Source organism: Melozone crissalis, unplaced genomic scaffold (genome assembly GCF_028551555.1).
Source record: "Melozone crissalis strain CALT ecotype California unplaced genomic scaffold, PUWL_Pcris_2 ptg000027l_1, whole genome shotgun sequence".
NCBI lineage: Eukaryota > Metazoa > Chordata > Aves > Passeriformes > Passerellidae > Melozone > Melozone crissalis.
Window position 1 is genome coordinate 47,701,228 of NW_026535805.1, and position 16,727 is coordinate 47,717,954.

The window sequence follows — 16,727 nt, forward strand, 5'->3', positions numbered from 1 at the left end:
TATAAGAAATGTTCTAATATAAAAAGGTTCATACAGAGTTACAGACTGCTTTTCTAAGATATAATAATTGTATTCTTGCTTCCCTCAAACTACATAATGCTAATGGTATAGAAAAACAAATTTTTTTTTTTACAATATTTAGTTCACAGTGACAGCCTTACTATAGCCCTTCTGTCTCTGGGTATTATTTCATGTAGTACAAATAGAGCAGGAAAAGCTAATGACAGATGATGAGAAGACTGCTTGTCAGTAGAGACACTGGTGGCAGTGGGCAGCTCTAGACAACTTTAAGGTTCACTAAAGATAAACTGTGACATTAATCTAATTCATAATCATAGTAATCATCATCTGTGTTCACTCCAACGCTGGAGGCCTCATTGGGTTTCATTTTCTTCCTGTCCTCTTTGCCTCTTTCCGTGGAAGACAGATTGTCCTCGCACTGCTGCAGAATCTTTTTGGAAGACATCCAGCTTTCTCCCCGGCTGTGTGCCGGCGCCGCGCACTGCCCTCCCCGCACATCCGTCCCTTTGGCCACCAGCGCTCTCCTGGTTCTGAGGAGGTCACAGGTGCAGTTCCAAGGGTTCCCATCTAAATACAGGTGACGGAGACGAGGCAAATACTCCAAGACTTTGCGATCCAAGAGAGATATCTTGTTATTCCGTAAATTTAAAACCTGAAGCTGTTTCAAGTCCTTCAGCTCTTGTTCTCCAACATCCTCTATGTCGTTTCCTTTTAGATCCAATCTAGCAAGGGTGTCTGGAAGTCTGAGCAAAAATAAAACAATAGAAAGGTGTTATGTTCATCATACTGTTTCTGGTAAGTGGTATTTGTCCAGGCACATCTGATGTACTAAAATAAAGCTATCACTAAAAAAGTGCAATCTTCTGCAAAAACAGATGTTCACATTGGGTTTGGGCTTGCTTGTTCATTGTTTTTACGTTATAGGTGTACTGTGTGTACACCATTGAAATGTTTTCTAAAATTACTGCAGTTCTGACCTGCACTGACTGTTCAGGCAGCTGAACTGAACAGCAGTCTTGTGCTGTATTATAAAGAAAATCAGCTGTTTAATTTAAATTGTCAAGTTTAAAAATGCTTTTTGTACTCTTCAATGCCAATGACCAAATACAGCACCATGAAAGATCAAAAGTTTAGACAATTGTGGCAGCGCTGCTCCTCCAACTACTTTTATATATGATTTGTTTAAAAACATTTCTTAGTTCGTAAAGAATTATATTTTTTCCATTTGTTCTCCTGCTCCCATAAGACTCAAACATTAATCATCACAGCAGTAATCCATCTGATGATAAGCTGCTAAGAAATCAGCAACAGGGAAAATGTAAATGCTTTTAAAATAGTACTTTTGAGAATTAGAACTGGTTACATTTAGCAGAGAAAAAGCTGATAATCTCTGGATATGATTCTGGACAGGTCAGTATAATTCTTATTTTCACATATATTACAAATTTATATTAAAATACCTTAATTTAAAAAGTATTTCTCATTTATGATCTTTTCCCTTTGATATAGTTAGTGACAAGTGCTTAACAGAAAAGCATAGGCATGGAATATCTTTAATAAAATGAATTTGAAAGTAACTTAAAAATACCTTACTATGGTAGTATGTGAGGTGATTAAATTAAGAGTCAAGGTTACAGATTTTAAGGAAACTTGACTGAACCTCCAGGGAGATGATAATCATATTACCAAGATCTATTTAGAATAGAATAGCATTTAGAATAGAATAGAACAGCAGTATACTACAACTGGTAAACATATGGGTGACCCTCACTGTTTTTTGTGAAGCCGAGTTTGAACCTCTTAAGCCGAAAGATGGTTTCCAGATTTGTGAAAACTTGACAAGTTCAATGTTACTATTTCAAGAGTAGGCCAGTTCTGTATTGTGCTGTTTTTCCTGGGGAGACGAGAATTTCACATATTGATACGGTGATTCACTTCACAAAATCTGACCTTACAAAATGCTTGTGACTGCAGTAAATCAGTTTTGAAACTTAACTGCAGACAATTGCCCAATATGACACTGTAATGTCAGAGGGGTACTCTGGGGTAATACCCTAGTGCCACTCTGATATCAAAAGCAGTGGGAAATCACCCAAGAGGTTTATCTAGACTGATTACAGTCCAAAGCCTGACCAGTAAGTCCTTAAACCTGTGAAGAGTCTTATTGTACTAATGTTAGACTTAAACTTTATGGCTATATTGTTTGACTTCAGGCTGTGTTGAAATAGAGAAAATAATGCCACTGAGTACATGATTGAGTGCCCTGCAGCTGGAAGAGGAGCTGTGTTCACCTGGGAGCTGACCATGGCAGCCACATTGTGCTACTGCCACTCTAAGGAATAGCATCAGATTTTTCCTTGCGTTTTCACCACACCCTGTAGGATTTTATGAAGTACAGGTCTTCTCTAAAAGTCCTGAAAATACTTGGACTTGTAGATTATTTTCTTTTCAGAAAAGAAGGGAGAGGAGCTTTCTTTCTCCTCATTTCTGCCAAAAACCTGCTAAGACCTATTCACTTTAGCATATCAGTCATATCTTTTAACCTTTTAGACCTGACAGAATTCTCAGATAGAAATCAAAAGTAATAATTTCTTTTTTCTGTATTTCCATGCATACCTGGTCATCACCAGACAATTAAATTAAGTACATAAGTTTTATTTCTTGTCATTTTTTTTTCACCTCTTTTATGTTTACAGCCCTCCCTGGAAGTCTGTATTTACTGTTGGAATGAAAGATCCCCAGTATCTCTTTAAAAGTTGTAGTGTTTAAAGGCTAGTAGAGAACTCCTTGCTGTTAATTCTCTTGACTATGAAGGTTGTAAAATAAGATAGATTAGACAATACTAAAGTAACTACAAAGCATTAAACTTTCCTGTTGAGCTAGACTGAAATCAAATATTTATACACCACTAAATCAGTTTCTGATTATAAAGCTGTTGCCAAATAGATTCAAATGCTAAAGGACATGGTACTAAATTAATTGAAATTTTACTGCATTATTTATTTAGGCTAGTTAAACCTGTCTACAAGCCATAAAAATAAAGTTTAACAGTCCAGTTTTGTTAAAGAAGTTTATGTTAATAGAATTACTTCACTATTTTTGTGCCATCTTATTGCACAGCCTTTTGTCATAATAAAATTGCCACTTTATATCAGAACAGCCTCCATTTGGCTTAATATGCCATCTCTGATAATGGCCAGTTCCAACATTCAGATGAATGTAAGACATCCTCTAAGCAGAGCATTAATGAACACAGTGTGCCCAAGGGATGTTTCTTCTGTGCTCTGTTGACTGGAATTTTTCTCATAGCCTGAAGCTGGAGACTTTATATGCATTCCAAATACCTTGTAATGTGTGAATTTAATGAAGCTGGGAATGCCAATATCACTGGAAAAGCACATTCTTTTTGATCAGATTCAGCTCCCAAAATCTTAATATTTTAATAATAATAAACTTGGTGTGGCTTGGTAGAAACATCAGCTTTAAAATTGCTATCTATCCTTTATATCAAATGCCCAATTATTTTTCTTTTGTGGGGGAGAGTAAATCTAACTAGCAGTATAACCTTGGTAGTAAGTCTGTTGTATTCTCCTAGCAGGTTCTTCTTATTGGTGTGCTAATTAAATAAAGTGGTCTCACTGGCAGGGAGAGATGCAAAACGAGCAGATTCATTGGGGGCCACGGATGTAATGAAAGCAGCTCTACTCTGAGACTGCTATCAGGAGTGCTAATTAGTGCTGGTTACGCCAGTGGGTTTATGGTATGGACAGACTTCTACCATGACTGGGTCTGAATACCAATTTCTGTCTCTCATACTGCAAGGAAGGAGAGATGACACCTTGGGACCAGCAGTCCTGAGATTCACTTGCCTCAGCGGAATAGAACTGAGGAGATTCTGTTCCAGCGCCAGATTGGAAAGCTGCGCGCACTGCTGGAGAGCTCCCGCCTCGAACGTGCTGACAGCGTTGTTGTCGAGAAACAAGTGCTTCAGGTCCTGGAGTCCTTGAAAGTCCTGTGCTGTCACCCTTTGGATCAGGTTATTGCTGCAGTCGAGTTTCTGCAGCCTGCTGGGCAGCCTGAGGGGCACAGCGTGGAGCTGGTTCTTAGAGAGCTCCAGTGTTGTTAAGTTAGGAAGAAGCTGGGCACCATCTATTGATGTCAGCTGATTTTCTGACAGAAGGAACTCAGACAGATTTTCTAGGTGTTTCACATCTCGAAGTCTCACTATTTTAAGTTGGTTTTTCTCTAATTTCAGTGACAGCAGGGATTTAGGTAGGTCAAGAGGCATCTTTGTCAGAAAGTTACCACTCAAGCTGAGAAAATGCAGGCTTTGGAAAGATGCAAAGAAGTTGGTTGGAAACGAATTCAGTTTATTATCAGCCATGCTCAGATACTTCAGCCTAGGAAGCCTAAGTGGTGCAGACACAGATTCCATGTTGTTGCCATCCAGGATCAGACTCTGTAAATTGTAAAGGGAAGAAAATGCACTCGGAGGCAGAGTTGCAATCAAGTTGTTCCGAAGATCGAGCACTCTTAGTTTCATCAAACCTGCAAAATCAGATGCATGCAGAGCATTGATGGAGTTATCAGCAAGTCTTAAAATTTCAAGGCCAGATGGGAGAAAGGTGGGTATTTGCTTTAGCTGATTTTTGCAGAGTTCCAGGGACTTCAAGGTGCTCAGAGCTTTGAAAGTGTTGTTTTCTATTGATTCTGTGCCACTGCATGATAGGACCAGCTTTTCAAGGACTGACATTCTCCTGAAGTCAGTAAACTTAAAGAGAAAAAGAAACAATTAATATGATAGTACATTTATAGATATCCTCACTGGTTACTCCTTCTGGATGCTTGGACAATTGCTAGTACATGCTGAAAAACAACATATTTAGAATGTGAAACTAAAATAAGTGGTAACAGTAGAGGTATTACTATAGGTACCTGTGCTTTGCCAGTATTTATTTACATTTCCAGAATTTTGTGGTTTAAGTCTATGCTGTGTTAGGTTTGAGCAAACATATACATTTGAAGAAGGAATACTGCTTTTATTTCCTCCTGGTGGATAGCCTATATAAAATGGAAAGCTAACATCACCAGTGGCAGAAATCTTTGCAGAGAGTGGGTGGTTGTTAATGTTCATTGTGCTCAATGGTATTTGCTAGAGCACTTTTGAGTTCATGATACAGACGTTTCCATAGATCAACAGGGCTGTCACTGCAGCATGTATTCCCCAGAGGGAGTACCCACAAATATCTTTACCTCTTGCTACTCTTTTGGGGGAAGACTAAAATTTAACACTTTTCTCTCCCTCACTGCCTTCCTCTTTTAAAATAAAAACCTCACATTTTAATATGATCAAACCAAAAGTGTCAGATCAGCCTGGCCTGAAAAACCACCTCTGTGGAACAGAGTTTTCACAGAAACTTAGTTATTATTAGTTGGTAATAAACAGATACGTAGCAGTGGTAAATGAGATTTAGATGTTGACTATAACCATAATATCGAGAGGCAACCAATTGTTTCATTCTTTTTCTGCTCTGTTGGAAGGTGCTTGTTTACAAAGCTTGTCATCTTGTGTCTCAAGTTAAGCAGCAAATCTGCGTGAATCTGGCAGCGCTCTCTAAGCTGAGGTAGGAGAAGTGTGCAATGAGGGTGAGCCAGGGAGTTCTCTAAGCATACCAGTTGTTAAAACATTGGTTTTCTCAAATTACCAAATATGCTTCCCTCAGTGACTCAGTCTTAAAAAATCATTCATATGGGAATCCCCCCCAAAAAGCAATATGAGCAGGTGTTCTGCACAGGAGTGGTGGGAAGGAGTGTCCTCATCTGTTTTCCCTTCCCATGACCAAAGACATCTCACTACAGGTCTCAGGCATACCACACCAGTTAGAGAGGCTAAAGTAACAGCAGGTTCTTCTTACCATTTCCCCCAGGGCTTGGTAGCTCCCAGCACATTTTACTCTGTGGGGAAAGCTATACAGCCTATTCTACAGCACAACCCCTCATCCCAGTCAGGAATCTCCATGGAGGGCAGTACAAGCCTTTTGCAGCACAGGTGCTGGGTAGTCATCTTGTTCCATAGTCCTGGTTGGATATATTTGGCCATCATACTTGTGTAAGAGAAATCAGCTCATAAAGGTGACTGCCAAAAGATGTCTTACAGCTTCATTTGTCCAACTCTTGCATATTTCTGGGCTGTGTCTCTTTATCTCAGCTACAAACTCTGCATTTTAACTTCTGTTAAAATTAAAGCCTGCACAGCTGTGAAGGACAAGTCAGATTTCATTTTGCCATGGTATCCTTAGTTTATCTTTCAGATTAACTTTATTCTGTCTTGCAAAACAATTTCTGAATTGCAAATTTTGATGCAATTACTGAGAAAGTATAAATATGGAACCTTTATTGAAGCAGGTTTCTCCATAAATTATTTTTAAATTCAATGAGGGAATGTACCTCCATTAAAAACCTTATATTTTCAACAGTAAACAACAAAGTTATCCAAATGATATAATTATATTTTTCTATAATGCAGTGTTTTGTGTATATATAGGTATATAGCAATATCAGAACTGCTGATGTCCAGTTTTGGTCATGATTAGGAAGGTGATCTTGTACATAGGAATGAGCTGCATTGGTCAAGAGCACAAAAACATAATCACATGTAATTATAAAACCATCTTATGGAAATTGAACCAATTATGAACCTTCACAATTGAACACATTTTCTCCTAGAAAAGTACAAGAGCAATGTTTTCTGCTTTTTCTCAGTTGATTTCTGTATGTCTCTGAGAGGCTCAATTTTCATCTTATTATGTGACAGAGAGCTACGTGAAGGTTAATGTTCAGACATTTGCTCTGTAATGATGTTAGGCTTCTTAATGTGGATTATTATAATTTCTATTTTCCATCTATTTGGTATGCATTGCTAAGCTTTGTGACCCTGCTGTTTTGAGACTTAAATATTTATCCATACTCTTATAAACCACCCAGTCTTTCTAATACAAATCAAAATATATTTGAAAGCCCACCAGATCTTTTTTTGCTAGGAAACAGTGTTTTATTCTCTAACTGGATTGCCTGTAAAATTATACTATTATAGCTGTATATTTTAAAACCTTGATCTCCTGAAAGTAGATCTAATATGCTGTTATTTAATACAAACATTTTGAGGAATTTTATGTTTTAATTACTTTTTTTGGCTTTTGAGTTGCTGTGATCTGGGATATGTTATAAGCAGTTTTTTTAAAACAGTTCCCTATTCTCTAAGCAAGGTAGATAATTTTCTTTTAGCAGATAAAACCCCATTTATTAATATAGTAAGATATAAACTAAATTTTAAATTAAGAGTTAAAAGGTTATACTTGATCTTCAAGTCAAGGAGGGAGCAGAAAATATTGAAAAAAGATGCTAAAATTAATCTGGTTTTGATATTATTAAGTCTTTTATTATAACAAACCCCATGCCGTAAAATTACCAAAAGAAAAAGTGCCAGCCACTGTTATTAACACTGATGAGCCCTGTCATAACAAATACAAAATTGACCAGGGTAAAAAAAAAAAAAAATCGACTATTTTTCTTGGGTTTTTTTTACATAATGGATTTAGCATGAAAACATATATTCTTTTTTACAATACTATTTCTTCACAATTGTAATAATAATCAATGCAAATTAAGATGCAGAAGTAATTGAAACAATATTTTTTTATTCTTCTGAGGCAGCTAATTGCCAAACCATAATATTTGTGAATGCTTAGATATAAAAGTCTCTTGGAGGTCAGCTGTGGGAGCTCTAGGCTTCCATTCAATTTCTTTAGGAAAGAATGTAATTTTCTCTATGAATAGGTAAATAAAGGAATTTTTTAAACCAAACAAATGAAAACACCCAAATCATTCCAGCCAAATGAACAAAAATCCTACACCAAACCCCTAAAATCCTATAGAGTTATTTCAGTGCTTGCAGACAGGTACTTTACAAGCAGAAATGTTTCCCTAAGCACTATAATATGTGCCAGGGGAATTGCTCAGCTGTGTGAAATTAAGCATAGGTATTTATGATGTCAAGACTTCAGAAGTATAATTTGTTGCATGGGAAAAAAAAAAGAAAAACATAGATCCAAAGTGCCAGTATAATCTCAAGGAAACAGCCTACATAACTACAAGGATGTAGTGTGAAAGGACTTTTTCCTTTCAGTGCAGTCAGTAGCAGCAGTCAGGCAGACTCATAGCCAGTGGAATTAATGTACAAAGTGAAAAAACTCTCTTCTTAGACGGTTTCACACACCATTTGTTTTGATTGGCCATAAAACATTCATCTCACCACTTCATTCACTTATATCCAACATTTAAATGCTTTATGACACTTGTCTTTTGCTCTAGTCAGAACCTAAGGCCACTTCACTTGTAACTACCTGTCAGGAGTTGCTGACAGGTAGGGACTACTAGCGTAAGAAACAGATAATGGCTCATCCTACTTATCTTGGAAAGAAAATAATGGGGAGGAGGAGAGAAGAGTTTGCACAGAAGATGTATTTCCTAATACTGAATTCATTTCACAAACCTTTTGTTTACCCCGAGTATAGCTAAATCACACCAATGTTTGACTCTTGTGGGTGTGTGAGATAAAACAAAAAAACCAGAGATATTAGTAGCAGCTAAAAGAGTAAACTTTCCTAGAGGAAAACTCTACAATCACTATTTCTCAGTGGGCAACAGGCCTTCTGGATGGTGCTCTAAGCTGCCTTCCAGCCTATTTCCGTTTGGTCCTGAGGGCAAAATCAAAGATGCATTTCAGAGCAGTTAAATTTTTGTAAGAGAAAATGTATTTCATTTGAATTGCACATTTCTTATTATTTGTAGCAAATTGATACACAGCAAGCATGTGTAATACAAGTAGTTTTATTTCCCTTGTGTCTATCTATACAAGGTGAATTTATTAAATAAAGATATTTATTCCAGGGTAGGAAACAAAGAAGCACCATTCCAGAGTGCAGTGCAAGATGAGCATAAGCTGATGCCTTTAATAAAGCGAACCAGTGGTGCCTCAAGAAACCCAGAATAAACTTTTTCAATAGCACAAATAGCTGGCAGCTTTGGTTAGAAGCTGCTCTCACTTATGTGGGTTATTAGATAGGCCCTGGCCTTGCTTTTAGCAACATCTCATGCTGTGCCTTAAACTTACTTCCTCTGCCATTTCTAATAGCAGTTGTACCTGACAGCTCGAGAGGGGAAAAAAGAGCTTCAATTTCATTCATTAGGGAAATTGTTCTAATGACATAAACCCTTTCATTTTACTGTGAAAAAGTATTATATTGTACCAAAAATAGAAAAAGCTTTTAACAGGTTAAAAAATTACTCTGAAAGTCAATAGTTATTTGACCATATATAAAACAAGTCAACCTTTGGCTGCTAGTTGTAAAATACTATTTTTTTGAGTTTCATACAAAATATAATTTTGACAGTGTGAACTGTGTGCTTGGAGACTGCAGGAACATGAAAACACTACAGGAATATATTTACATATCCTTAAAGAGTAAGTAAAAATAAAACCAGATCTGGCAGCACTTCATCAGTTTTTAGAACATGGAATAAGATTCTCTCCTCACTAGATGCCACCACCATCTGGGAAGTCCAACTTTCAGTTACGCGCACTACAAAAAGTATTTTTTCTGGGTTTTCTTACCTGGAGTTGCTTTATTTTGCTGTGGCTGATGTAGAGTCTCCTGGTGGTAAGAGGAATTTCTCTGGGGATCTCTGTAGCCCTGTAGCATTGCACTGACTGGGCAGGGTCACAGCTGCATCTTCTCGGGCAAGTGGTACTTAGAGCACTGTGAAAAGACAAGGCAACTAAAAGGCAAGATAAATACATCTTCCAAAACAGGAACTCTGGAATTGCCTCAGCAATATACAGCTTGAATTAAGCACCAAAGCCCTTTTATACCATGAAATCTGATAAAAGGATATTATGACTGTGTATTTTATCCCAGTGAAAAAACAGCAAAAACAATACTGTAATTTGCCTGGGTTAAAATGTTGGCAGGCATTACAAAGAGTGAGAAACTTAAACAGTGATAAGGTGCCTTTACATTTGTAGGTATGTGAAATTAGTGTTATTTATTACCTGACAGCTAATCTGCAAACATCCATATTATCTTCAGTTTCCTAGTTTTGTTAAATGTGACACCACGGAATTAGTGGAGAAAAGATAAAGAGCTGTTTTATAGTGGGGCTGTAAAACCTTTGTATCTTCTGTGACCCAGTATTAGAAACAGTAAAAACACAACTACAGCCAACACTGAAGCTTTTTTGCTCTTCCTCTTGCATTACTCAGACCACCACCCAAAACCTCAAGACTCAGGCTGCTACTATTTTAAAGCTAAAACATTCTATTAGTTTTCTTAATATCTGTGGTACAGCTGAGTGCTGCTGACTGGACAAAAAAAATCACCTCTTCTTGTGCAATTCCCATAAATCAAAATTTAATTATTCTTGTATTTGAAAATTATAAATGGGAAATGTTTGAAAGCATTTAGTATAAATCAAGTGGTAGATAATCAATAAGACCTATTTACTCCATGACAGATGGAGAACAGAAAGATTTCCCCTAGAGTTTTCTGTGTGCTTATTAGTGCTTCTCTGACATATCTGTTAGCTGTGCCAGTTGGAGATGTGAAGTTTTGAGGGGTTTGGTTGTGATCATTTTCCTTTGCACTCAAGCAGTTTATAATATACAAACCAGTGTGAAACCTTTGTATCTTATCACACTGATCTGCTTTGCACTGTTACCTGCTTGCCTCCATCCTCTCCATCATATCTTGAGAAGCAGGTAATCCTATTCCTTAAATGCAGACTAGGCTAGTTATTTTTCCAAGCAGATAATGTCAAGTTGATTTGACAAATGGATAGTAGTCCTTGATGGGAATGCCTTTTGGATGCAGCTGGGCTTACACTGGACAATTGCCATATTCCTTCCTGAAGAGCCTTCTGTCTCCTTAATCCTCTATTACTGTGAGTGCAGAACTGCAAGCCAGCATGTGCTAAACCAAGCAACAAGAGCAGAAACCTTTTCCAAAAGCAGCCTGTGAAATTGGCATGTTTAACAAGCTATGCAGAAAAATACTGCCTGACTTATGCCATAGTGATCACTCGAGCAACACTGAGTGAGTGGGCAGCTTTAGCAGCTGTGCATTAAAAGAAGTGTTTTAATGTATCTCAGTCTAGGGTTTGATACTTGGCTTGTGGCTTTGACTTCTTTTTTCCCCTGCAAGAGTCAGAGTATTCAGAAAAGAGTGTATATCCTTTCTGCATACTGACAGCTACTTGTGGTATATTTCTTTGATTCCATCTTTCCACTGATTTGGGTTTACATTCTAATGCTCAGCATCCTATGTAGGAATTTCTCTTGTTTAAAAATGTCATCAAAACCAACTGCTTTCTGCTCATGGAGGGTCAAAAGAAAGGAAGATCCAACCCTATGTTTTAGTTTTGAGACTCTAGAGTACTGCAGTCAGTCAAATCCCTGTAAGAATCACAGATGGCATTCTTCCCTATTTTGTATATTTTATGTCAATCAGCTGCTGTCAGAATTCCCAGCTGTGGTTCCAAGGTAATTGCACCATAGTAAGGTGCAATATTCTTGGCTCTTGGCATTTTTGTGTAATGTCTCTATCTTTGGTCTTTTCAAACTAATGAAAGGAAACATTCTTGGTTTAATAGTTCATTTCCATTATAGTTACAATGATTTAATCAAGAATGATGTTATATATCCATTAATTTCTCATATATGTCTGCTTTTGGCAGCTAGGTAATTTAAAGCAATAGCTATAAAAGATGATGTCCTATTAAACCTATTTTGTACAAATTTTCACACCAGAGCTGATGACTTTGCTTTTGCATAAAATTATGACCTGCAGGCATTTATTGACTTTAGGAGACCTCATGGTAGCAGAACAGACAAAGAGTCCCAGAACTGTATGAGCATAAGCTTAGCAGGAAGTTGTGGGCCATGCAATAATTAAAAAACAAAAAAACCAAAACCCAAAACCGAACCAAAACAAATCAAAAAAACCAAACCAAAATTAACCTCCCCCCAAGAAAAAGATTTATAAACATTTCAGAATCTCTGTACGGGACGTGGCATTGCTGGCCCATGAGTTGCACAACCTCACAGCAAGCACACTATTAGGAAGATGAATCACTGTGGCCATTTCCTGCCAGCAGTTTTTATGCAAACTCTCTCCAGCTTTTGCAGGACTAAAGGCATGATGTAGCACTCCGTCGCTTCTGTGTCAGAAGGAATGAGCAATAGCCCCCGCACCTGCCCCTGGGAGAAGTCCCAGGCACATCCTGCACTGTGTGTGCTTTAACCAAAGGTAAGCACTTCACATCAAAACCTGCAAAAGCCCAAGTCTGTATAAGATATTGTCTTGTTGGTAGCTAATAAAGACATTGATTAAATAAATTGGACAAATTTGCATAAAGCAGAAGTTTGGGTTGCTGGAAATTACATCTTTCAGGATTGCTGCGTTTATTTCAAATCTGAAGTAGGGCTCATAAAGGACTGTAAATTTGGTGGATTTTTTTCAAATATATCAGTTAGCCAAAGAAAAATATGCTATTTTTGTACAAACCTTTCCTCATACAATATTTCAGCAGTACTGGTGTATGGGCCTTTTCTTTCTTCACCAAAGTCACATTTTTGACAAAACACACATATTCAGGTCAAGGCATAACTTTATAATCTAAGATTTAGAAAATGACATAAAAGTAAGATGACATTAAAATTGGAAGAATGAACCTGCAAAACTCTTGTTATGGCATGATTAGAAATGTCTGAAGAAAGCCCACAAACCTACAGGCATATCCCTTGTAATGTACCTGATGGCACAGACCATGCAAAGGAAGATGCTGTCTTATCACAAAAGACATGGAGAAGCTGAGCTCTTGCAGTTGGGGTGTCCCTTGCCTATGGGAAGGAAAAATTGCAGCGAAAGTCCAGCTCAGGGCTTGTACAGGGCACAGACAGGAGCTTGATCCCTGAGGGATGTCACAAGCAGAAGCAGTTTGGCAAGTAGGAACTGCTAAGTGATGGCGTATGCTCTAAAGAATCCCTGGCACATTCAGGCGCCATATGCTATCAAGTGCCTGCCACTGAGTACATGTGAATTTATAATTATTTTTTGCTGGAGTTTTTTAATTTGGATTTGGACCAGTTTTTCATAGGGACAGCAAATGGCATTTGTCTGCTGCAAAGGTTACCTCCAATCAAGCACTTCTCTTCAGAGTGGATCAGGCTGCTAAGGGAAACAATCATAACATTGTTTTTCAAAATGTTATGAGTCTCTTAATCATCTGTTGAAATGTCCTGAAATGTTTTACAGAAATGTTTCCTAAACAAAGAGCCTCAGAGGGTTACACTGAATCAAGAATGTCAGCAAATGGATTCTAGGCCAATTATTAAGACCTAATTAATATGCAGGTTATAAATTTATAAAGAATTATTTTGTGTTTTAATCCTGCAAAGCAGAGTTTCAAAAAACAATCAGAGACCTGTCTGGAAAAAAAAGTATCTCAATTTTCTCAAGCCAAGAATTTTGTGGAACTATTTTTATCCATTTTCATAGTATGTGGAGAAGGTGTGTTCTAACTCCAGGCAAGGTCATCTTCATACACTGGAAACAGGTGCTGGATGAGTTAAAGCAGATTTTTCTTCCACACAAAAAGGTAGGTTTCCTTTTCTTCCTCCATGCTGGCAATATAGAGGAGATGCAAACAATGACCCCTTAGGAATTTCTCGCATTTCGCTTGTCCAGGGCACATTTGCATTCCAGAGGAGCTAGCACGGTGAAACAGATTGAAAGGAATGAAATTTTGTTAAATGGAAATTCACATATTGAGGAGTTTTACTCATTGCCAGTTTTATGAGTACTAAGGGATTCTAGCCCAGATCAGATGCATCTAGGGCAGGCACCTCACAAAAAACAACCCTCCTAGAGGAGGTCAATTTACATAATTTCATACACATATGCCACTAATGATGCTGTAACTGCCCTTCAAAGTATTGTAGGCAATGGCATCCACTTGATGGAGGAATGTTTTTCATTAATTGAGCTGTAGAGAGCTCTGCCCATGAAACGAGAGATTAGGGTATGGTATAATGACAGTTTCCTCTTAATGACATTACAAGTAATTTCCAAAAAGGAATGAAGAGGGGGGAAGTAAAGAAGGTAGATCTGATGGCTGAGTCTGTTTTCAGCCTAGAATTAAACACAGAGGTCTTTTGTATGTGAAGAGCTATATAAGATCTGTAATTAATGTATGTGAAACCGTGTCTTGTAAAGTATACCACCTAAAAGTAAAGTAGAAGGGAAGGATTATCCAGTCAATAAGGGAACTGAAAAATCAATGGAACTTTGCTAGTCCTGTAGGGAGTAAGTTAGTTCTGGCCCTTCCATTTCCTGTGAATATCTTTAGCTTTTAAAGCAGCCTGCTCATAACTGAACATCCAACAGAATCAGAATGGAGCTTAAACTGTAAAAATTGTCTGCTGTTCAAACTGCAAGGCACAGGACTCTGAAACAGCAGTTTTTAAATTATACACACTGTGTGCATAGAAAGAGGGTTTCATTCTTGCCTGCTGTAAAGCCGAACATTTTTGGCATGTCTTCCATTCATTTGTTAAAACAAAACAAAAATTCAGAACGAAAATAGCTAAGCTTAAGTGTATACATAGAAAGAAGCATGAGACTAAGATCACAATAGCACTCTAAAAAAGAAAAGCTGGTCTGAAAAGTGACCTGTGAGAGCAATAGGGAGTGGGTATTCAGAATAGTCATCAGTAAACTGTTGCACCCATGGACTGTAAAATGCAGCCAACTATGAACTAGCTAGGCCTGAAGGCAGGAATCACCTAAAATATAAAAACCAGAATCTCTGGGGTTTGTCAGCAAAAATTTTCTGTAATGACAACCAAAAATGTATGGCTGTTCAAGTATCAGTACAAGTGGACAACTCCCTCCTCTCTTTCAGAAAGGAGTGTGCTTTAGACAGGCACATTCTAATCATCTTCTCTAACTCCTTCTCCTGCTTTAACATCTCTGATTTTCTCCCATCCTTTGATGCTGTTAGATATTGCCTGTTTTCTCCCCATTTCCCCCTTGGTGCCCCCCACCTGTGACTGCACAGGCACCCAGGCAATGCAACCACGCAAGATGCTTCAGCACAAACCACACAGAAGGTGGCCTTGACATGTGCAGGCGCTGCAGCCTGGCACGCACAGCTGGGCAGCTGCAATTACAGAGGGTGGACTGACCCTCGTGTGCAAACACACATGTTTATATTGTAAATTCTTTGTGCAGGGGCTGGGGCTAACCAAAGGTTTGCATTGCATCTCACACAACACTTTCCCAGTCTAGGCATGGACACTAGATAGCAAATCTACAGCATTGGAGATGTTGATCCAAGAAATTTATTTTTAAATTTTGATTCAGGTATTACTTTGGATTTTTTTTGTTGTCTGAAAATATGTCCTCCTCACGCTTAAGGTCATTTACTCTTAAAGCTAGAAGCAAGTTTTCAGATGATTAATTAGGTACTCCAGTAATCAATTAAAGTATGCAGGTTTTAATTTATGAAGGACCATTTGTACTTAAATGTACTTAATAGCAGTGTAATAAGGAGATCTCACGTTCTCTCTACGTTGTCTAAAATAACTGAAATTATGTACATAAATTATATGTGGAGGAATTAACTGGTGATTAGCTTCACCAGCTCTATCACTCCATAGATAAGGTCAAAGGAACAGATCACAAAGCTTTCAGTGAAATCTCTGACATTAAAGGCAGCAAATCCAAATTCTTCTTGACATATAACTTGCTTCAACTCTATGATTGTTAGAAATACTCCTTGTAGAAAGGATTCTTACTACTGGACCAGCTGACTCAGACTACTGCTGTTCTTTAAATGTTCTTCAATTACTTTGTTGATGTTATCAGTGTGTAGTATGCTACAGTTTACTTTAAATTGATTTAATCTAATTGAAGGCCAAAACTACTAACCTTTCTTAGGTTCAATTCCATAATTACGGCACAGCTTCCTTACAGAACAGAGCTATGGTTGCTCATGGGGATTTTGGGAGGCATTTCAAGGGTAACTGGAATTGATCAGAATTTTCTAGGGGACCTGCAAGCATAGTTTTGAGATAACTAAATTATTTGTGTGTTTACCCTTAAAAGCAAGTGATACTTGCTTTTACTTTCAACCTCTCTTTTACACAGTATTTCTAGTGAGGAATATAAATAGCTAATGATAGCTACATTTACTGATTTTTTAAAAATGTTTCTTTAAGCATTTCTTCTCATTTATCCATAAGCCAGCATGTATTAGACAGATACTATGCTGCAGGTAAGCTTCTAAAAGGATTTTATTTGAGAAGCTAATCTCTGAGTGGAATAACTAGAGACAAAACCTTGTTTGAGTGGTGAAATGTAAGGACATGCAAAGCAAAGGTAGCACTGATAAGGGATGAAAGAATTAAAAGTAATGACCACAGAGCTCTGATACCACTGTAGATAAAGACAATTAAAGATAGACTGGGACTCACCCCTGAGCTAAAGGAAAAGGACACTAAAAACCTAAGAATAAGTGATTCTTTAAAAAGAAGCAGTCATATGTAAATAACGTGTCAAAGTTTTTGAAGGCAGTATTTGCTATAGATA

At 37.6% G+C, this 16,727-nt stretch overlaps 1 protein-coding gene across 1 annotated transcript; it reads right to left on the reverse strand.

Annotated features, from left to right (window-relative positions):
• Positions 1-316: 316 nt before the first annotated feature.
• Positions 317-9,880, reverse strand: LOC128939082 (nephrocan-like). Its single transcript, XM_054279845.1, has 3 exons — positions 9,695-9,880; positions 3,891-4,792; positions 317-764 (listed from the first exon to the last, which is right to left on the reverse strand). The coding sequence occupies exons 1-3, from the start codon at positions 9,878-9,880 to the stop codon at positions 317-319; spliced, it is 1,536 nt and encodes a 511-aa protein (XP_054135820.1).
• Between the last annotated feature and the right edge of the window lie 6,847 nt (positions 9,881-16,727).

Bases quoted from the DNA above. Each gene is read 5' to 3' on its own strand.
- LOC128939082 (XM_054279845.1), bottom strand. From the start codon at position 9,880: ATGTATTTATCTTGCCTTTTAGTTGCCTTGTCTTTTCACAGTGCTCTA. The intron at 4,793-9,694 runs GTAAGAAAACCC...TTTCTCTTTAAG, and splicing joins GCAAAATAAAGCAACTCCAG to TTTACTGACTTCAGGAGAAT. The intron at 765-3,890 runs GCAAGTGAATCT...ATTTTTGCTCAG, and splicing joins CTCAGTTCTATTCCGCTGAG to ACTTCCAGACACCCTTGCTA.